A 22969-nucleotide genomic window follows, 5' to 3' on the forward strand; every position below is an offset into this window, starting at 1 on the left:
CGAGGCTGCTCTCATGGGCAACCCAACCCAGGCTAGGGACATCCAGCCCAAGTCAGGCTGCACATAAGAACTGCCAGGATCTGTGTGGATCCCGATGGCATCTTAGAGAAACCCACCAAACTCACCAAAGTAGCCCACAGTTAGCTGAGGCTAAAGGTGTGCTCACGCCCTTAGCTGCGTCTAACTGCTCATGTGTCAGTGGCTGCTTGCAGCCTGTGCTTAGACACTGTAGGGAACCAGTGCTCTTTAGCTTGGTCATAAATAATCTGGAAGTTGGGGTAAGCTGCAAGGTGGCCAGATTTGCAGTTGATACCATTATTTAGGGTAGTGAAATCCAAAAGAGATTGTGAGGAGCTCCAAAAGGATCTCTCTGAACTGGGGGAGTGGGCAACAAGATGGCAAATGTGATTCAGTGTTAATAAGTATAAAGTGATGGATACTGAGGTGAAAAACCCCAACTTCACACACAGGCTGATGGGATCTGAGCTGTCAGCAGCAGCGATATTGGAAGCAGCAATATAGGAAGATGCTGAAAAGCATCATCTCATACTGCATGGGAGAAGGCAATGGTAAACCCCTCCTGTATTCTGCCAAGAAAACCACAGGGTTCTGTGATCGCCAAATGTCAACACCGGACTCCATGGCACAATCTTTCCTTTTTAATGTCCTTTTAAATTCAAGTAGACCAGGGGCGAAGCCACCATTGCGTGAACAGGTTCGACGAACCCAGGCTGCCGCACTTCAGGGGCTGCACCTCGCATCTGATGTCAGACGCAGGGGGCATAGCTTAGCTCACAATTGGGGCCGCACGGCCCCCATTTGTGAGCTAAGTCCAGCCAGCGCCGCATTCTACCTTTAAAAGGCAGGGAGAACTGCTCTAGCCATGCTACAAATGTGGCGCTGGCTGGACTTAGCTCGCAAATGGCCCCATTTGTGAGCTAAGCTATGCCCTCTGTGTCTGACATCAGACACAGGGGGCATGGCTTAACCACGCGTCCTGCATCTGACATCAGATATTTATGTCTGAAGGAGGAGGTGGGGCTAGGGCCGCGGCAGTGGGCTGAACCTGGACCACCACTGGTCTCCCTCCACCCCTGAATGAGACTACTTCGAGCAAGCCATTATCCTATCAGCCATTATCCATTAAGTGGAAGCCTGAGGCTTAAAAGGGGGAAAAACTACTCCATCGATGCTCAGAGGCTACATCACTTGTATATAACTTTTACAACACTCTACTTTCTTGACAGAAGGAAAAGAGAGAGAGAGACTAATAAGTATCATTAAAACATTCCACAACTTTATTAAGAGAAGCTCTCTTCAGGGAAGAGAGCTGGTCTTGTGGTAGCAAGCTTGACTTGTCCCCTTAGCTAAGCAGGGTCCACCCTGGTTGCACATGAATGGGAGACTAGAAGTGTGAGCACTGTAAGATATTCCCCTCAGGTGATAGAGCCGCTCTGGGAAGAGCAGAAGGTTCCAAGTTCCCTCCCTGGCAGCTTCTCCAAGATAGGGCTGAGAGAGATTCCTGCCTGCCACCTTGGAGAAGCCGCTGCCAGTCTGTGTAGACAATACTGAGTGAGATGGATCTATGGTCTGACTCAGTATATGGCAGATTCTTATGTTCCTAAGAACAGCCAAGGCCAGAAGAGCTCATATCAGTGCCTCAGAGCTCAACTGCAGCCAGAGCACAGGCCCTGGAAAGGTGGGGTGGAGGGAGGCTGCTGCTCAAGGTTTGGGCGTCCTGAGTGGAGGAAAGAGAAGAAGAAGAAGAAGATATAATGACTCATATAGGTTTCCTTCCCTTGAAAAAGAGTTGTGGTTTCAAGAACTGTGGGCTTTTGTTCTCTAGGGAAGTCATAAAGCAGAGTATAGGTCACTATAGGGTAAAAAAGAGCACTTCAGAGAGTTAAGGCCTACTGTTTCAGTCAGATTGCCTTAAGGCCTATCACTATTTTGCTGATAACATCATTCTGAAGGAAATTAAATCAATCAGGGGAACTGTGAGGTTTATGGGAAATTTCTAAGAAGAAAATCTGTAGTTTTAGACACGGCTGTTAAAACATTTGATATTTTTAATGATCATTGTTGTTTGTTTGTGATTTTTTTCTTTTTAAAAAATGAAGTACAAATTTAAAGTGAACACAAATTAACTGCTGAATAATCATGAGATGGGATCATACTGCCACTGCTACCAAATCCACTAATTCCATTTAGTGTGTTTTTTGGGGGGTGGGGAGAGTGATTTTATCTCAGTTGAAGAAGTTGCAAAGTGTTTGGTATTCAGCATCAGGAAGTTCTACTTTGTGGTTTGAGCTCACATGACTATAGGGGTGTTCCCGAACTGCAGTTCAAGCATCAGTTTGAACTCTGGTTGGGAGTGGGAGCTTTATGAAAGAGGAGCGCAGATCCTTACCTGATTTCTGCAACCCCATGCAGTTTCCTGCTGAGGCAGCACTCTACCCAAATACCCCCGTGCAACACCAGCACGCACATGGCATACGTGCATGCATGGACATCATTTGCTTGGTCAGCAACACCATGCTCACAATGCAAATAGCACCCTTGTGTGTGTGTGTGTGTTGCCATTGCACAGTAGGGATGTGTGAACAGGTTTGAATCCGAACCTGTTCGAAGTTAAACCAGTTTGGTTTGACATCAGACCAAACGCCCCCAGCCATTTGCAAATATATATATTTTTACTTATTTACCCCCACCAGGGTGTTTCTCCAAAGGCCAGGGGGGGCGGGGTCTGTCATACAAGGCTTAAGATATTACATTACCCTCCAAAGAATACTGATAAAAACCAGCTATATTTCAATAGAAAAAATATTTGCTTTGATCAGAGATGCATCTGGCAGAAAGTCATCAGTGGCATCTCTAGGTAGTGATTAGGAAAGCTGCACTTGTTAAATGTCTGCCTGGATGCATCCCTCCCCAGCCCAATGTCCAATTGAAAGATCAAGGCAAAGTGTGGCTGCATGGAGCCTTATTTCTAAAGCCATCATCATATACCAGACTGTACAAAGTCTACATCTTAAACTGAAGGTTTTTAAAATTACTGAATACAAGTGCTGTTGGGGTGCCTACAACTGTCACTATGTGGCAAGAGAAGAATTTATGCTTTAGCACTAAAAAGAGATGTTGGTAGATGTTCAGCCTTGGCTGGTGAAACCAATTGGTTCCTCATTTTCTTTCCCTCTTTCTTTCCCTTACTTTCTATCCCCCCTCCCCCACACTCTAACCTCTTTGTTTCATTTTTCCTCAGAGACTTTCACCTGGGGAAAGGCTCAGTCCCAGAGCTTATTTGAAGATTTTTTTAAAATAATAAAAGTGTCTTTGCGCAGCATGCTTTTTCTCATCAGGGAGGAGATTCACACGAGCAGCAGAAATTGGGCTAAAGGAGCCCAGTCCAGTTTCTGCTGCTCATGTGCAGCAACGGGAGTCATGTGGCTCCCGGCAGTAAACCTGCCTAAATGCCCTCCACCTTAAACAAAGTTAACGGAATGAGCACTCCGTTAACTCCGGGGTTTTTTGGTTGTGTGTCTGCTGCAGCTGCTTGCAGCCACAGTGCAACCACTCGGGGAGAGGGGACCCCAAGAATGCACCACACACACATTATTGGGGCTCCAGGGCGTGGGGCACCATATGGCGGCGCTTCCCTCTGCCTGACGGAGAAGTCGCCACTGTGAGCAGGAGTGCTTGAGAGAAGCTGCCACTCATCTGGGTGGGCGATCCACCCGCAGAGGCGTAAGTAGGGAAAACGGCGCCCAGGGCAAGCACTGAAATCGCGCCCCCCCCGCCCCCCAACATACATCTGACTGACACACATGTGTTTTTTCCTCACAACAACTCTGTGAAGTTGGCTGGTATCTCAAACATCAGAATTATGATGCAATGAATGTTACATACTACATTACACCTAGGTTTTTCCTCACAACAACCCTGTGAAGTTGGCTGGTATCTCAAACATCAGAATTATGATGCAATGAATGTTACATACTACATTACACCTAGGTTTTCCTCACAACAACCCTGTGAAGTTGGCTGGTATCTCAAACATCAGAATTATGATGCAACGAATCTTACATACTACATTACACCTAGGTTTTCCTCACAACAACCCTGTGAAGTTGGCTGGTATCTCAAACATCAGAATTATGATGCAACGAATGATGATATACATACTACATTACACTTAGGTTTTTCCTCACAACAACTCTGTGAAGTTGGCTGGTATCTCAAACATCAGAATTATGATGCAATGAATCTTACATACTACATTACACCTAGGTTTTTCCTCACAACAACCCTGTGAAGTTGGCTTGTATCTCAAACATCAGAATTATGATGCAATGAATGATGATATACATACTATATTACACTTAGGTTTCCCTCACAACAACCCTGTGAAGTTGGCTGGTATCTCAAACATCAGAATTAGCCTAGAAGACTTCTCAGATATAACATTCCTACACTCTTATTGAAATGAATTGGATAGACATCAAGGTAACAGAGAGGGAAAATGAGAACTTCCCCCACTCCCCTCCCTTCCTTTAGGTCTCCAGAGATTACAATACCAAAAGAATAGATTAGATAGCGAGGAAAAAACCCTAATCACATGATGCAGCTGAAGGCATTTGTTTCAAAGCCAATTGGAACATTAAAGGAGCAGACAATGAAGAGAAAAGGCTCGGAGAGCAAGCAGACCACGAGGGAGAAACTACAGTCATGATTACAATTTGTAATCTCTGGAGACCTAAAGGAGTGTCTCTCTCTTTTACAGTACTAAAAGAATAAATAGCGACTAGCAAGGAAAAATCACATGATGCAGCTGAAGGCATTGTTTTCAATTGGAACATTAAAGGAGCAGACAATGAAGAGAAAAGGCATGGAGAGGGGGAGAGGGAGCAAGCAGTTCGGACCACGGAGGGAGAATACCAAAAGAATAGATTAGATAGCGAGATAGATTTAGATAGCGATTTGGAAAGTAATTATTTTCAGTAAAAGCAATAGTAGGAAAAAGCCCAGAGCCTGAGGATAAGGAAGTGGCAGAACGGGCGGGGAAGGGATTGATAAGTAAGAACGAACGAAGATAGAACAGTAACACAAACACACACCTGAGTGCATGCTTGACGCTTGTAATTAATAAACGGACGCCCTCGAGGTCTGGTTCTTGGCTTCTTCTAGAGTCCGACGTCCTGCCGTCCTCCTCCACCTCCTGCCTTCGCCTGGCTCTGCTGCAGCCCTACCCCAGCCCCCAGCAACACTCTCCTCGGCTCTGCCGTGTTCCACGTGCAGAAGAGCAGGCGAGCCGAGCTGGGAGGAAGCTGCCGACAGACTCACACGCATGCGCAGCGTGTGTGTGTGTGTTTGATGATAAGACCGGGCTAGAGAGCCGAGAGAGAGAGAGAGAGAACGCTGCCGACCAGCCGCGTGCCTTAAGAAGCAGCTCCTGTGCCGCCAATCAGTGCCGTGCTCGCTCGTGCGCGCTCTCTTTCTCTCTTTCCTGCTGGCGGCGGCACGGCACCTGTGTCTCCCAATAGTCCCAAGCCAGGCCAGCAAAGCAATGGAGGGGGGCACGGGCGCCGTGCGAAGGGACATTTAAATTTTTTTAAAAAAATAAAAAATAAAAATTTTTTTGCATCGTCGGGGGTCATGGCGGCGCCCCCCACGTGACGTACAGAGATGGCGCCGGGGGCACGTGCCCCCCCTGCCCCCCTATCCTTACGCCTCTGTCCACCCGCCCAGCAATGGGCTAGTGATAGTCTGCAGGGAGAGTGGGTCAAACCCCCTTATGGCTCTTCACACTAATTGTGAAGAGCCTCACTGAGTAACTGCAACCTGCCCCTCCACACTTTAGGACTGAGAAGCAGGGCTCTTGGCTTTCATTGATGAGTGAATGAGGAGGCAGGCTTTAATGCTGAAGAAGGTGCAGGCAGGAGAGAGAAACCTCCAAATACTGCTTCTCTCATCTACCTCCTTCCTGGGCTTCCCACTTCTTGAGCTTGTTGTCATCTGCTTCTTGATGGTAGATGGGGTTCCTCTGCTTGGCTAGCCATAGGTCAGCAAGGAGCTGACAGGAAGGTCTTTTTCTGTTCCAAATGCTTCCCCTTCCACTGCTGTTACTGCTTTGCAAAGCTTGACTTTGTACAACCCGATTGTCTCTCTTCTCTGTCTGCTGATGGGAACTGAAGTATGCTATAAAAAACCAGGGGATGTTACCTTTTCTGGATTACATAACACTGAGCACAAGGATGCGATCTTGGAGGTGTGGTGTTAAAAGTTATATATAATTAAAAACCTCACATACCGCCCTAGTATTTCTGCAGGCCACAAAGGTTTCTTTTCTACTTCCTCATGAGTGCTAATATAGATGTATATACATGTAACCATATTACATTAAACATCACAAATCCAAGATCATATCCTTGTAGTCCATGTTAAGTAGTCTTGAAAAACTTACAGCCTTTGGTTCTGTACAGCATACAAGTTCTCAATTTAGTTCTGTATCCACAAGCGCTAATTACCACTTCACTTAAAAGTATGCACTGAAAGAAAAGGAGGGGATGGAGGATAAGTCTCCACATCTTGGTTGTGAATAGTGTGGATTAATATTGCTGAGCATTAACTAAACCACATTCAGTTATCTTGAATTGTTTTTCCTCCATTCACATACTTCAGCTGAACCTGGATTTTTCAACATTTGCTGAGAAGGTGCACCCAACTTGGGTTTGGAGATACACCATTTGGTGTTATGCCTTAGGCAGTAAAATATCTTTGGCTGGCCATGAACTGGTTTGATAGTAAAACTCTGGAGATTTCTCTGAGATCAGATTATCATTACTGGAAGCATCTTGCATATATAAATAGAATTATTTTATGTAGGTCAGCAAGAGGAAATGCATTAAAAACCTCACACACAGCCATAGTATTACCTGTAAGCCACAGTTTCCCCCACTCCACCCATTTCCTCAGGAGTGCTAATAGAGGCAATTGTTGCCATGAGGGTCTCACTGAATAAATAAAACAACTTGTTTTACTAAACCAATGCCTACTGTTGTAGGTGGTTGCAAGCTTTTGTGTATAGCTGCCCACTCCCTGAAAATATTTTGCACATCATCCACCTGCTGTTGAAACCTCACATGTTACAGAAATTTGTGGGATGCATTCCAAGGTGCTCTCAGTCACTACAGATATACTGGATATAGAAACTATTTTGGGATAAATGAGATCCAAACTACATGTTACCTGCAGTGCTGTATAACTTCCTACAATGTTTTTAAATGAAAAGGAGCTACAGGTGTCTTGAGAAAAGCAGGGGCTGCTTAACCCTTCAGACTGTTTTTCTTCTCAAAAACCACCCCACACTACAGCTTCCCACTGCCCCACACCTGACAAGTCTCTCTAACTTTTTGCGGGAAGAAAAGCAGTTTGTCGATGTGTGATTATGAGCAGAAAACATACAAAAGAGACTATGTCACACAAGCGTTTGTGTGTTCTAATTAATATATTTTTGTATGTACTAACTTATATACTTAATAATTATAGTGGGGGGTGGAAGGAAAAAAGCCTGAGAGGAAAAGAGCTTTCCCCAATCCATCCCTCTCAAATTCCTCTTAAGTTGCAGCCTCCCACAGCTGCTTTCCTTAAAAACAACACACACACACACACACTCACTCTACCCATGGGACAGTTACATGTGAGTACATGTAATCTGTAATTTGAGAGTGCATCCTAGAAGACTAGCACCCAAATCTCTCATCACTGTGCAGCTGTAGTCCTGTAATGTGTTTTTCTGGCAGCTTGCCTATATATAGATATAGATCTAGATAGAAAGCTGCTTGGGCCTCACTGACTGACTGACACGAAACTCCCAGAACTGTGAAAGATAGAAACATGCCATTTTCCAGGTAGGTTCCAGACCTCGCCAAAATTACCAAAAATTTTGGGAATTCCCCCCTCAAATTATTAATTTGCCGGAAAATATGAAAAAAACTCTCCCATTGGAAAACAGTGGGGAATTATACTTTCTGACAAGCAGTTTTCTTGGGTCCGAACTTTCACTGATTTATGAAGCAACAAACAGGCTGTATTTTTCCAGTTCACTGCATTTCAATCTGTTCTGGATTTCCACGAAATTCACTTACAAAATAGAAAAACAGGAAGAAGCTTAAGTGTTGCAGGCATTTTCCTAAAACGAACTCTTCTGCACATCAACTAGCAATGAGTGAAGGGGGAGTACATGGTCCTTTTGTGGTACAAACGACAAGCCTGGTTTTCTAGTTCACTATTACTAATCTTCTTGTCCCATACCCTTAATAAGGAGCAAACAAAGAGTTGTGAAGCAAAGCCTATCACATACACACCATGATTTAGAATCTGGTATTTTTCCTTTCATGGATAGGAAAGCAAGTTGAAGGAGCATTTTGACTGAGAAATGGCCCTGCTGCTACTCTGATCATTCAGAACTGCCCCCAGCTCTATTAAAATAAGACAAAAATGAGAGAGACACTCTATGTGATTCCCACATTACATCTAATTTAGTCCTTAGAGCTCAAATTTTAGGTGTCACCAGGGTTAATTCATCAAGCAGCATGTCATCCTTCCATTTTGCTTTAGCCTTGAAATGTAGCATACTGGGATATTACAGCCTCCTTTTAGTAAGGAAACCCCTACAACAGCAAAACATTGCAAACAGGGCGATGCAATATGACATGGTGGTTTAGATGATGCACAGTGTTACAGAGACATAATGCTCTGTTCTGGGATTTCTGTGGACTCGTAAGGCAGCCCCAACACTGTTCAGAAGCAATGGTTGTGCAAGCAGAGCTACTGAAGTCTTCCTCAGTCACCACATGGGCGGTGGGGGGGGGCTCAGCCGCACTGCTCGTGCAACGGTTGCTTCTGAACAGCGTAAGGGCTCTTTTACGAGTCCACAGCAGCTCCAGGGCAGAGTGTTGCATCTCTGTAACACTGCACATCATGTAAGGCACTGGTCCCACATCTGTTCACATGGATGAGCAGGAAGCTGATATAGGCTGAGCTCCTGGACTGTGTGGACTGCAGCAACCAAATATATATGGATGAACTGAATGAGTTCAGTTCATCCATTATCCTAAATGTGTTTTGTCTAGATGTTTGTATCAAAAGCTGAAGATAATAAAACTGAGTTGACTGCTAGTGAGGCAGACCTCCACATGATCACTCTTCAAATTCATACTGTGGTGTGGGGGCAAAAATCTCACCTGAAGAACTTTTCTGATTCTCTTCAGGTTGTGTATCAAGAGCAGGTTCTTCTCTTGGGAAACACGGTCTAAGTGTTCATCCAGTTTTATTAGCAAGTTCTGCAAGAGGATGGCTGCCATAGGTTCATTGCTATATGCATTTTCCCTGTGCAATGTAAGAGTATTATATGCAGTGTAAGAGTATTATACGAACAGAGCATGTACATGATGGAAAAATAATGGTAAACATTTTTACAATATAATTTGTTCAAAGAGAAATATTAGGTCCTAAATGGGCAATCTGGAACCAAACGTTTCCTTACGTTCCTCTTTATTTAAGAGTGCAGTTCTAAGCACATTTAGGAAGAAGTCCCATTGAACTCCATGAGGCTTACCTCTGAGTAGATATATGAGCAAGCTGAAACAGAATTCTTACTAGCTTTTTAAAAAGGTCTCTTTTCCAAGAAACATATGGCATTTAATATGTTGAAAGAAACAACAGAAAATGGCAGGTTGCTTACCTGTAACTTTGGTTCTTCTAGTGGTCATCTGGCCTTTTACACTTCTGGGCTTTGTGGGTGCACAGAGACCACGTCAGAAAACATCCACGCTTTCTTGCTCCTGCTTTTTGGCAGGAACCCCACCCCCACCGCTAAATACAGCTGCACCTGCCTGCATCCCCTCAGTCAAGGAGTTTGCCTGAAGGAGATCCCTTTGTGGGGAGGATGGGGTGTAAAAGCCCAGATGACCACTAGAAGAACCAAAATTACAGGTAAGCAACCTGTCATTCTTCAACTCGGTCTCTGGCTTTTACACTTCTGGGCACATAAGAAGCTGCTTTACCTGGTAGTGGGTTCTAGTTGAAGATGGAGTGCAGAACTGCGCTGCCAAAGCTTGCATTCCTTTGGGCTTGTGCATCTATAGCATAGTGCTGGATGAAGGTGGGTTTTATCACCCAAGTGGCCGCCTGGCAAATGACTTCTAATGGCACCACCTTATCATAAGCCATCAAAGTTGCCATGGTCCTGGTGGAATGTGACTTTATAGTAGGCAGTGGCTCCTTCTTAGCGAGCTTATATCAGAGTTTGATAGTTGACACTATCCACTTGAAGTTGGATTGTGGAGAGACCTGAAGTCCCTTTCTTTGTCCTTCATATTTGATTTGATTTATATACCGCCCTTCCAAAAATGGCTCAGGGCAGTTCATAGGAGATAAAGAGGAAGTTCATCTTCCTCCAAGCTGCTGTGCACTGAACATAGAAGCCAAAGCCTGTCTCGCATCCAGAAAATGCAGCCATCATTCAGCTCTGGACATCAGATTGGGGGGAAATACAGGTAAGGTGATGGGTTGAAAGCAATGAAATGATACTTTGGGCAGGAGTTGGACATCAGAGCGGAGTACCACCTTATCCTTATGGAAGATAAGGTAAGAGGCATCCACTCTCAGGGCCTGTAGTTCACCTATCCTGCATGCCAAAGTGATAGTCACACACAAAAAAACCCCCAACCTTCCAGGTAAGTAGTCTATAGTCTATCATGACAAGGGGTTCAAAGGGTGGTTTCAGCAAGTGTGCTAGCACCAGAGAGAGGTCCCATGATGGTGCCATCAACAGGATGTCTAGGTATAGATGGGACAAGCTCTTTAGGACTTTTTAAATTGTGTCATTACGGAACCAGGAGTGGTTCATACCAATGGTGTGAGATGCAATGGCTGCTAGGTGCACCTGAAAAGAAGACAACTTTAAACAATTTCCCTTTAAATGTAACAGGTAGGCACACAGGTGTTGTGCTGACAATGAAGAAACATTAAACCAGTGCTCTATAGCAAACTTTGTGAAACGTGTCCATTAATGACTATAGGACTTAACTGTGGCTGGCTTGCACACCCTCTGGAGTTCTGTGGAGAAGGTCCCTATATCCTCCACGTTGTTAGGTGGAGGGGCCACGTGTCTGGGTGATGTAGGCGCCCGTTCTCTTGTGATAGCAGATGACTGTGGTATAGCAGGTACCAGTAGTCAGTTGCAAGGTCCCATAGGTGCAGAAACTATGGCCGAAGAGGCCACCATAGCACAATCAGGATACAGTTTGCCCTCTCTTTTCAGATCTTCAGAAGAACCCGCAGGAGTAGCGGGATCAGAGGAAAAGGGCACAAGAAGCAGTTCATTCACAGGATGCTGAAAGTATCTCCCAATGAACACCATCCTATGCCTGCTCTGGAGCAGTAATGGAGGCACTGGCTATTCTCAGCAGTGGCAAATAGATCTAATGTGGGAGTTCCCTATCGATGGAACAAATGCGTGAAAGATTTCCTGGTCAAACTCTCATTCATGGAAAATCATAGGGGACCTCTGATCCACTTGGTGGTTTGCATGGCTTCAAATATGGACCGTTTGCAGCGTAATGTGGTGCCTGATGCACCAGTGCCATAGAATCATGGTTAGCTCCAGGAGGCTCCTGACTGTTTTTAAAACTTCATTCACACAACTTTATATCCTAGGCTCCCACTTGCAAAGTAATGTGTAGAAAATATCTGAGGTTCTCCCTTTTAGAAAACATACATTTACTTCAGTAAACTGAGAGCCAAGTTAAAGTACCACCCTGCCTGTTCATATGCTTTTGCAGTGGTATTGTCTGTCTGAACTAACACCGACACATCAGATACAATAGGCAGGGAGCACCTTAGTGCACTGAAAGTGGCCAAGAGCTCCAGAGAGTTGATGTGGCTGGATCTTTCATGTTATTGCCAGTGCCTTTTCATGTGGTAGCCTTGCATATGCACTCCCCATCCTTCTTCAGAGGCATCCATAGTAAGGACTAAGCTGGGAATCAGAAGGGGCTTCCGGTAAATAGGTGATGCAGAAGCACCCATCAATGAAGCACAAACTCTGTGTGGGAGATGAAGGAGTGTGTTCTGTGAGTCTATGTGAGGTTGAAAGCTGTCCAACAACCACTGTTGGAGTATTCACAGTGTGTGGTATTACATATGTGGTGGCTGCCATATGGCCCAGGAGGTGCTGGACTGTCCTGGCCCTGTGAAGTCTGCCACTCATACACTCTCCTGCCAGGGTGATTAGCGTATGTAACCTGGCATCTGGTAGAAAGATCCTGGTGCGTACGGAATCGAAGATCATTCCTCAGAACTGGGTACATCTTGTGGGGTGGAATTGTTGACTTGAAGTTCCAGGGTCTCTAGTTGACTTGAAGTTGAAGGGTCTCTAGGAGAGTAATGGCCTCAGCAACTGCTGATGCAGCTTTGCTCATGGATTCTGCTGTGATCAATCAATCATCAAGTTTTGGGAAAATTTGAAGATCAGATTGCTGAAGATGTGCTATCACGGGAGCCATACACTTGGTAAAGACCCTGAGAGTAGAAGCCAAGCCGAAGGGAAGGGCTTTAAAAAGGGCTGCAACCTCTTCCATGAGGAGTACTGGCATGGGACATGTAATGACCCTCTGAGAGAAGGGTGGTTTTGATGTGAACTCTAGGGCATACCCTATCCAAATTATGGTGAGAACCCAACTGTTGGAAGTTATACATTCCCAAGCAGATAGGTATGGGGTAAGTCGTGTGCTAATGGAGAGGACAGTGAAGTCACTGTTTCTTAGAGGAGGTGGAGGAGTGTTGGTCTGAGAGCAGGGTGTCTTCTTAGGAGGAAGTTGCGTTTTGGATGGAAAGGATCACTCGGACGCAGTCTGCTGAGAGGAAGACTGCAAGGATTGGTAGTGAGGCCTTTTGCTTTGTTTATTCGAATGAAATGTAGCAGGTTGGTGGCTCATGGAACAAGCCATACCCTTTAATTTCTGAACTTTTAAAAAGGTCACATCTGTCTTGTTACCGAAAAGGACCTGGCCCTCAAAAGGAAGGTCTTCCACCCTCAAGTGCGCTTCAGAGGTCAGTCCTGAAGACTTCAGCCAAGAGTGCCAGTGCAACACGATGGAAGTTGCCATAACTGTGGCCGCACATTCAGCTGAGTGCCTGCAGCCTGGCCAAGTAAAGCTCCTGCTTGGCCAATTATGAAGTCTCTCTAAGTAGGACCTTGGCTGGGTCCTTCTTGTCTTGAGGTAGAAGATCCAAGAAGGGTGCAATCTGGTCCCAGAGGAAATGATTATAACAGGCATTATATGCCTGATAGTTGACAATTTCTAGATGTAGGGTCACTGCAGAGTACAGCCTTCATCCGAGTTTGTCCAGCTTCCTGCCTTCCTTATCAGCAGATTGGAGATCCCCTTAGATCACCCCAGAGAGGCCTGAACCACCACTGAATTTGGTATAGGATGTTTATGAAGGAAGGATAATAAATCATCTGCATCCTGAACCCCATAAAAATTCTCCAGTTGCTTAGTTGGTTGCAGGGGTGTAGCAAGGTTGGAGTGGGCCCAGAGATGAGATTTTAAAATGCACCCCCCCACACAAGTCCAGGGCCTCCACACACCCCAGGCCCCCAAGGATTTAAGTCTGATATTTCAAAATAAGTATGCTGCCTGGAAATACATTTCACTGAGTACACACACACACACACACACACACACACACACACACACACACAGACTTCACAATATATAGTGATAGACATTGAGTACTATATAGTTGTGCTACTTTTAATTTGGCCAGGACACTGAGCACTGCCAGGCTGACCTAAGTAGGATCCCAGCCTTCCTATCCCCAGAAAGCCTCAGATACTCTGCCTCCCCCACCGTGTACCTGTCACAGCTAGAAACCCCAAGCCACAGAACAATTCTTACTCTCACCCACTGTCATGTCCTCCCCTCCACTGTACTGGAAGGCAAATACAGAAAGATCCAAATGGCAGAAAGGCTTTGCTGCTGTGGCACTGGTGAGGTAGAAACCACAGAACATGTACTTCTCCTCTGCCCCTTTTACAGAGATGCTTAGGCTAAGCTTATTTCTCCACTGCTTTGCAAGTACCCTGGCTGCCCAAACCATATCTATACCCAGTTGCTGCTTTTAGAGGAAGTCCTAGCCTTCATATTTAATACCGCCAAGTTCTGCATGGCAGTGTGTAAGATCTGTCGGACCATGATGACCAGGCCTTTCCCTCCCATCAGCTCTGCATAGATTTGAACTGCGATCTGTGCCACTATTCTTTAGCACTCCTATCCTAGATACTTTGTTCTAGTCACTGCTATTTCATTATATACATTAGAATTTTAATAATCTCATAGCTTCGTGCAAGGGTAGCAGTTTTAAAGTATTATATAATAGCTTTTAATATTAGAGTAATAATTTTAAAATAACATAGTTTTATGGTTGCATATGTAGTGACTTATACTGATTTTATAATATTGTATCGGAGTTTTAGTAGTAGTTTTATAGTCTTATTTACAACTTTAGAATAGTATTTTAAAATTATTAATAGTTTCTAGTAATTTTATAGAATATCTATAGTATTTCTCTTACAGCAATTATTGTTAATAGCAATTTTAATGTAACATGACTTCATAAATTTTCTTATTTAATGTAACATGACTTCATAATTTTTCTTATGACCATACTGCTTCATAATTGCTTTTAATCACATTCTATTGCACTAACTTATGCTGGTCTTGGACTATAATAAAGATGATCGATTGATTGATTGCCACCAATCTTACGCGAAACCATGGTCAAATAGATCAAGATCACAATCTCGTTCACAGTAACATTTGAGTCCACGTAGGCCATTTCATCATCAAATGTGGAGAGACTAGCTCTAAGCCTACCAAGCTGCTTGACTTCCATCCACAGATCCCAAGATGCCGTTTCTGCCTCTGGATCCACCAAGGCCGGGTCCTTCAAAAGCATCTCCTGATCCAGTTACACTGGACGATCCAGATCACACAGATAGTCAGCATTCTGCCTCTCATGATGATGATTCCAAATTGGAGGAACACCACTCTTCTCACTCAGAGCTAGCTTCCACAGGCTCTTCGCCTCTAGAACTCTTCTCTGACCCAAAGCCTATATCTCCATCTGAAGACCTGAAGTTCTGTTCAGACTACATAACCAAAATGGCCTCTGTTCTAGGGGTGCAGTTAGACCAACAACAGAAGCCTGGCAGACCCTCTCTTTGGCCTGCTAAATGCAGATGCCAAGGTCCCAGCCTCCTTACCCATGAATTCTGCTCTCATGGAAATTATACGGAATTACTGGAAGAAACCATCTTCTCTGTGTCAACCAACCATGGGTGGAACTACCATTAGGCAAGGGGAGACTGTTGTCTGGGGGCCCCACTGCCTGGAGGGGCTCCCCAGAGACACCCCACATGACTCCCCATTGCCCCCTGCCCAGCCCCAAGGCCCCTCAGCCACTTGCCCTGTTTGCCCTCTCTCCTGCTTGTCCTCCTGGCCGGCAATCGAAGCAGCAGACACCCTGCAAAGAGCTCATTTTCTCCCGCCTCTCAGCTGATCGGTGGGTGGGCGGGGATTCCAGGGTGGCCTCCATGTAGGCCACAGTGAAGCCTGAACTGGATTAGGCCTGCAGGCCCCAAGCAAGCCAGGAAGGAGGCAGGCAGGCAGAGTGGCCCGTACAGTTCTCTGCAGCTGAGCAGACCCCAGCCCAGCCCAGCCCAGCATTTGCCAGGTAGAATGTGAATTTCTTTTTGTGGTTAACCCCCGCCCCCATATATAGGGATCTGCTTGCCATAGGGCTTTGATATGGGGGTAGGAGTGGAGCCTGAGAAGTCTCTGAATATTTAATTTAAAACAGCTTGGAAAATTTGCTGACCTAGTTCAGCCTGGCAGTGCTCAGTGTCCATTATCCTCTGCTTGATGGCTGTTGTCGCCTGATCATGGCCCATAGCAAGTAGGACAGGGGGAGAAAAGCCCAGGAGCAGCAGTTTAGACCACACAGCTCTTTTCCAAGAAGACTGAAAACTGTCCTGTAAGGTCTGAGGCGCCAGACCCCAAGGGTTGAAGGATAGCTTAAGTCAGAGGTTAAGAATGGCCAGCCACACTCTGGTCTCAACCTTAATCATGCCTATTTCCAAGCATAGGGCAGCATTTGACACACAACCCCTGCTAACTTGGCAAAGAGGCACCTTTTAACGTGGTGATTCTCTTTATTTAGCAGGGGAGAAAGTAACTGGCCCTATCCAACCCCAGCACAGTATCCCTCCAGTGACTGTTGATGGTGTCTATCTTATGTTTCTTTTTAGATTCTGAGCCCTTTGGGGACAGGGATCCATCTTATTTGTAGGCATGTGCACGGACCGGTTCGGAGGCCATTCTAAAGGCCTCCAGACCGGTCCGGACACGGGGTGGTTTTGGTTCGGGTGGGGGGTTCTAAAAAGAATAGGGGGGGCTTTACTCACCCCTTCAAGAATTCTGAACGTATATATTCGAGTAAGCGGGCGGCATACCTCCCTGCCGCCCGCTTCACTCCCCCTCCTCCGGCGGCGCGCGTTTCTCCTTAAATTTCCGGCTTCAATTGCAATCGGGCGGCAGGGTAGCTCCCAGTCCCTGCCGCCCGGCTCTTCCATACCCCCGTGTCTCGGCTGGCGGCCGCCCCCGCTTAGTCACAGGACCCCTGCCACCCCCTTCCCTTCCAATACACAGGCGGCCGGCAGGAGAGCTCTCCTGCCGACCCCGTCCCCTTCCCCGGCTCAGCTGCAAATGGCTTCTAGGAAGCCTTTTGCGCGCCTGCGCAAAAGGCTTCCTAGAAGCCATTTGCAGCCGAGCCGGGGAAGCGAGCGGACGGCAGGGAGTTCTCCCGCCGCCCGCTCGCTGAAGTTAACGTTAACTTCAGCGAGCGGGCGGCGGGAGAACTCCCTGCCGTCCGCTCGCTTCCCCGGCTCGGCTGCAAATGGCTTCTAGGAAGCCTTTTGCGCAGGCGCGCAAAAGGCTTCCTAGAAGCCATTTGCAGCCGAGCCGGGGAAGGGGACGGGGTCGGCAGGAGAGCTCTCCTGCCGGCCGCCTGTGTATTGGAAGGGAAGGGGGTGGCAGGGGTCCTGTGACTAAGCGGGGGCGGCCGCCAGCCGAGACACGGGGGTATGGAAGAGCCGGGCGGCAGGGACTGGGAGCTACCCTGCCGCCCGATTGCAATTGAAGCCGGAAATTTAAGGAGAAACGCGCGCCGCCGGAGGAGGGGGAGTGAAGCGGGCGGCAGGGAGGTATGCCGCCCGCTTACTCGAATATATACGTTCAGAATTCTTGAAGGGGTGAGTAAAGCCCCCACACACACTCTTTTGGAACCCCCCACCCAGTGCCGGACCGCAGCTCCGCGGTTCCGTGCACACCCCTACTTATTTGTTTGTTATTTCTCTGTGTAAGCCACCCTGAGCCATTTTTGGAAGGGTGGTATAGAAACTGAATAAATAACAACAGCAACAACAGCAACAACAATAACAAGGGATTTGAAGGGCCACTCTTAGAAATTTGGACTGCACCCGCTCCAAAGGGGCAAGATTGGAGGGAGGGTCCAGAATGGGCCCCATAGAGGAATTGTGCCTGCGTCTTGACCTCAAATAATTTGAGTGTGGCAGGTACGTACTGTCCCCCTCAGGTCCGTAGGAATTTTAGTATGGCGTTGGAGGTCCTCTGGGCAGTGAAGGCGATATGGTTACAGTGGGCAGGACTGGTGGCTGTAGCAGTCTTGGTACAAGCCTCTTTTGTCTTCCTCCTTGGTACCATTGAGGTCTGTGATATCGATCCTCCAAATACCAATCTCTATACCTAGACTGGTATGGATGTTGTTGCTAATAGTCTGAACCTATGGAATCCGAGGATGAGAGGTCTCTTTGGCTCCAAGAATAATGGCGTCCATAAGGGTCTTCATATCTGTTCATATCTTGGATTCGATCTCCGAAGCCAGATGCCCAGTTCCTGCCAGATTGTAGTTCTTGATCCCAAGGATAGTCTGGTTGTTTCAGCATCGTGAAGTCTTGGGCATTGCCTCTCAGCCTCGGGTGTTTACCTGGATCTGGGTCCGATTGGTCCAGGGAGTGCAGACATGAAGGACAATACTCTGGAGAGCCCTTTGGGTCCAATATTGTGTCTAGTACCAAGACAAGTGACCTTGGATGGGACAGTGCTCTTGGGACCAATCTGCTCACCCTTGGTGATGGTGCTGTTAGGACCGAACTGCTCGCCTTTGGTGCTGATGCGGGAGGCTGCATTGGCACTTTGAGTGCTTTCTTGGGCTTTAGTGTAGGGGTCTTTGAGCCCGTAAGATCCAAATCTGGGTGTAGCATTTTCTTCCTTTCTTAGTTAAGAGGAGCTGAATCCTTGTCAGACATCTTCTTCCATTTTGGAATGTGAGGGAGCTGTCCCAGAGTCAACACGGTTGGTAGCCCCTCCTCCTCCTCCTCCTCCGGTGCAGCCTCCAGCCAAGTAACTGGTATTGGTGATGGAGCTGGAACAGCTGGATTTGAGATTGGTGCATTCAGCATCGGGCACAAAACTTTGCTTGGTACCGAGGCCCTCAATACCAAGGTTGACTGTGGCGAGTGCAGTGTCACCAAGTCAGAGACTGCTGCTGGGGATCTAGGAGGAATCTCTGTGGTCGAAGGCAGTCTTCTGAAGCCACAAGTTTCTGGGAAGAGCTGAGGGCTCCCAAAGAGCCAAGCAAAGGTGATACACCCTGTTTTTTCGAGCCTGTTCCATCAATTTCTGGCAATGGGAGCAGGTCTCGACAACGTATGCCTCTCCTAAACAGAGAAGGCATCTACTGTGCATGTCTGAGGATGGTAACTTAGTCCCACAATGGACACACTTAAAAAAAAACTATTTTACTTGCCATACGAGAAAAATTAAATCTCCTCCCCAGCCTGGGAAAGGGAAGAACAGACAACCGGGGGCAGGGGGCAGGACCCAAATAAAAATGTAAATGCAAACACACAGCAGTAACTACGGGAAAGAAATAATAAGAAAATACTGAGGCAAGAGAAACAATGGGAGGAAGCTAACAAAGCATGTTTTCTTTTTTATTTGCAGAAGCTCAGAATAATTCCAGCTAGGTCAACTGAAGTGCAGATGGTAAAGGACTGAAGGGATGAGGGCAGGCTCAGCTGTAGCCACATATAGCAGTGAGGGTGAAGTTCCTACCAAAAAGCAGGAGCAAGAAAGCGTGGAAGTTTTCTGACGTGGTTGTACATGCGCAAAGCCCAGGAGTATAAAAGCCAGAGACCATGTCAACCAACAGGATGTACTGTATTACTAATTACATGTACACTTTTGTTTTGTATAAAATTTTCCTATAAAAACTGAAAGTACAGTATTTCAGTATTATCAATACTCTGTCTGCTTTATTGGGGAATGCCTACAAAACCTTTGGAATTAATAAACAAAAAATATTGGAGATGAGATATTTATTTATTTAAATAATTTCTGCCGCTGCTCCTCTAGCACACTGTTCTTGAGGAAACTTACAATAAAAACAATAAAACACAATATAATAAACAAATAAAATTAAATATGTGAGCCTTGGAGCTTTGAATTTGGAGTTCAACTACAACTCATTCTGGAAGTCTAGCCTGAGGTCACTCTATCTACCATGGTGCTGGACATTAGACTGAAATGTTTATAGTTCATTCTTTTCCATTGAACATATTGGGCCACACATTCTTTAGGAAAGGTTGTTGCCATTGTAGTGTATCAGATGCTGATATAATTCATACACAGTAGTGCTGTATCTAACAGCTTTTTTCAGGAAATTACTGTTTTACATAAATAGTATGTTAGGAAGATCATTATACCTTGCCTTCAAAAATAATATTAACATGCATGTTATTTTTTCACTTGAAAATGTGCTTTTAAAAATTTTTTACACTGTACTTAGAAAATTTTATGTGTTCTAATAAAATAAAAACACATGTGTGTTAAATAACATAGTTTTCTTACAAAATGGTCCATTTGTTCACTGCCACTTCTGTAAACAAATTTTACTTGTCTAGTGACACTTCTGTCACTTAAAGTGGCCGCCCTTTTAACAGCAAAGAACATAATATTAGTGGCATAAAACAATACTCTCAATCTCGAACTGAGTTGTGGCTAGCTCTAGTGACAGAAGTGGCAGTGAACAAATTGACCATTTTGAAAGAAAACTAGACTACGAGTTTCTGCAAACATCTTCTCCTGTTTTGAAATTCTGTTGTAGGAATTAGGGCAGAACTAGGAGAGAATTATTTAATAAGAAATTATGCATGGCCACAGTATTCAGGATACTGAATATTTTGTGTCATATGGAATTAAAAAACCAATTTATGTATTCCAATTAATACTAGAAATAATGATTGTGATTTGTTATTGTGATCATTTTACTAAAGTGCATAAAATAATTAAGAAAATGATGTTAGCCTACCTTATGTTAAGGCAATACGTTGTCCAAATAATAAAAGGTTTTCTATATTCCTAAAAGGTAGTCTTTTTTATTTGAAAACAGTTATATTTGCTATATTTTGCACACAGTAGTATACATAATAGACTAGACCCCAGTTAGTACTTCTGTGAACAGAAAAAGTTCCATCTGCACAAGGGAGGAGGGGCAATTTTCACTGATCCTCCTTCCCTCTGCTGCCCCCCATCAGCTTCTGTGGGTCCTCACAGAAATATATTCTCAGGAACACATTTTGGAGGGCACAGGGGGCTACAGAGGAAAGGGGTAATTGGTGAAAATGTGTACCTCAACCCCTTAATATTCAAGCCATGGGAGAGAAAAGAGCTTTTATTCTTACCAGTCCTGGTTTTCAATCCATTGTGCTAATAGGTGTCGGACTTCCATGGGAAATTTATCGTCATAAATCTGGTCTATCTGCTCCAAAAATTTTGTTTCCAGTTGCTGGACTTGATTCCACTGAGACATACTTAAAAAAATAAATAAATCTATGTTTATACTATTTTGTGATGCTGTAAGCACATCTATAAGCACATCTATTGGGGGCGGAGAGGAAATTAAAGAACAAGCAAACAGCAATAAAGCTATCTTCTCATTTGGTATGTTCCAACAGAATTCCACACTACTGTTAGGGGTGTGTATGAACAGTTTGTTGCTGAACTGGATCACCTCGAATCAGGCCAGTTCAGAGCTTTGAATGTGGACCGAACTGGGGGTGGTTTGGTCAGTGATCAAACTGAACTATGCCCGGTTCAGGAGAACTGGTTCAGCAATGGGTGAACTGGTTCGGCAATGAATGGGTAGCAGGGTGGCGAGAGAGGTAGTTAAATGCTTACCCAGCTGGCACAGCTGCTGGTGCTGCCGCCGCCGGTGCCACCCTTCCCCCATCTGGCATGGCCCCAAATGCGTGCTCTGCCCTCTTTAGGAAGCCACCCACGCATCAGCAGAACAGTTCTGGCGTCCGTGCATGTCAGGATGCCATGCAAACGCCCTCTGGAAATCCATGGAGGCCAAACCGGTGGCCATGCCAGATGTGGTAGTGGGGGTGAGTGGGGGTACCAGCAGCTGCACCAGACGGGTAAGCATCTAACTACCTCTTTGCCGCCACTCCCTCCCAGCTGCGTCTTCATTGCTAACAGGGGCGTAACGATAGGGGGGCAGGCAGGGCACATGCCCTGGGTGCCACTTTGGTGGGTCACATGGGGGGCCCAAAAAGTGCCACGACCCCCCCGATCCCCCCCTGGATAGCACGGCGGTGGCGGGCGGCAGCGGATCATCATTGTGTGCCCCTGGGATCATCATGGCTTGCGGCGGTGAGCGCGGCGGCGGCGGGCGGCAGCAGCGGCGGATCGCCGCGTGCAGCAGAGCAATGCCGAGGCCTGCCGTCTGGCCTGGTGTCGCTTCCCAACTGCACAGGTGCACCTGCACAGTTCATAGGATGAACTGCACAGGCGCGCCTCACAGTTGGGAAGCGATGCTGGGCCAGACGGCAGGCCTCGGCTTCGCTCTGCTGCACTCAGCGATCCGCCGCCGCCCACCACCGCCGTGCTCACTCCCACGCCGCCACAAACCATGATCCCAGGGGCACACAATGACGATCCGCCGCCACCCACCACCGCCGCACGATCTGCCGCCACCGCCGCGCTCACTCCGGCCAGGGCGCAGGTATGTGGGGGGGGCACAATTTCAGGGGCAGAGCTTGCCCTGGGCACCGTTTTCCCCAGCTACGCCTCTGATTGCTAGGGTCCCCCACACCTGTACTTGTAAAGGGGAATCCTCACTGGATTCCTCTTTATAAGTATTAGCCACCCAAACCACTGAACCGGTTTGGTCAAACAGACTGGACCGGCCAGTTGGTTTGACCGAACTGGTTCAGCAGCACATGGTTCGGCTTGAATTTGATTTGAATTTGAGCCGAAAGGCAGTTTTTGGTTCATGCACACCCCTAACTTCTTTTGCTCAAACATAACTTCCACAGATATTAAAGAATGCTGTTGAGACACACTTTTGAGTGTTCATGCAGAAAGACCAGTGTAGAAACTACAGCTACAGCCTGTCACGACTATTTTAGGGTTCTCTCCATTAATCTACAATCTCTTCTATTGTGGGATACATATTATTCTGGCAGTTAGTTTCTGGACCCTAGGTCCTGATTCTCGCAACTGACAACCTAGGTTGAGTCCAGCTTTGAAGTAAACAAGGAATGATGAATGCACCACAAACCCAATAAGTATTCAAATTAACAGTGAATTATGACATACTGAGGTCATGCACACGACCTCTGGTGGCCGCTATGAAAGGCTGTGGGGAAGGTAGAAGTTAACGTGCCTTCCCCGGCAAGCCCAAATGAGCAGTTGCAGGTAACCAGCCTCAAAAAAAAAAAAAAATTAAAAAAAAAATGGGGGTGGGGGTAGGGATT

General features: G+C 46.2%; 1 protein-coding gene across 18 annotated transcripts in view; it reads right to left on the reverse strand.

Moving 5' to 3' along the window:
• The window catches only part of STAT4 (signal transducer and activator of transcription 4), a 92475-nt gene that overhangs the window by 63013 nt on the left and 6493 nt on the right, over window positions 1–22969 (reverse strand). For 9 of the 18 annotated variants that reach the window (XM_053273585.1, XM_053273576.1, XM_053273546.1 and 6 more), the window contains exons 2-3: window positions 20891–21019; window positions 9243–9387 (exon numbers count right to left, since the gene is read on the reverse strand). The exons of 2 other annotated variants lie outside the window; for them this stretch is intronic. In XM_053273585.1, the coding sequence (XP_053129560.1) occupies window positions 9243–9387; window positions 20891–21019 (274 nt within the window). Of the gene's footprint in view, window positions 1–2410; window positions 2454–3239; window positions 3263–3611; window positions 3674–4369; window positions 4544–5114; window positions 5349–5973; window positions 6114–9242; window positions 9388–14942; window positions 15175–20890; window positions 21020–22969 lie in introns of those variants that run through there. 7 more of the 18 variants (XM_053273624.1, XM_053273632.1, XM_053273651.1 and 4 more) reach the window with 7 other exon arrangements.

The sequence above is a fragment of the Hemicordylus capensis genome, chromosome 1 (genome assembly GCF_027244095.1).
Source record: "Hemicordylus capensis ecotype Gifberg chromosome 1, rHemCap1.1.pri, whole genome shotgun sequence".
NCBI classification, from domain to species: Eukaryota; Metazoa; Chordata; class Lepidosauria; order Squamata; family Cordylidae; genus Hemicordylus; species Hemicordylus capensis.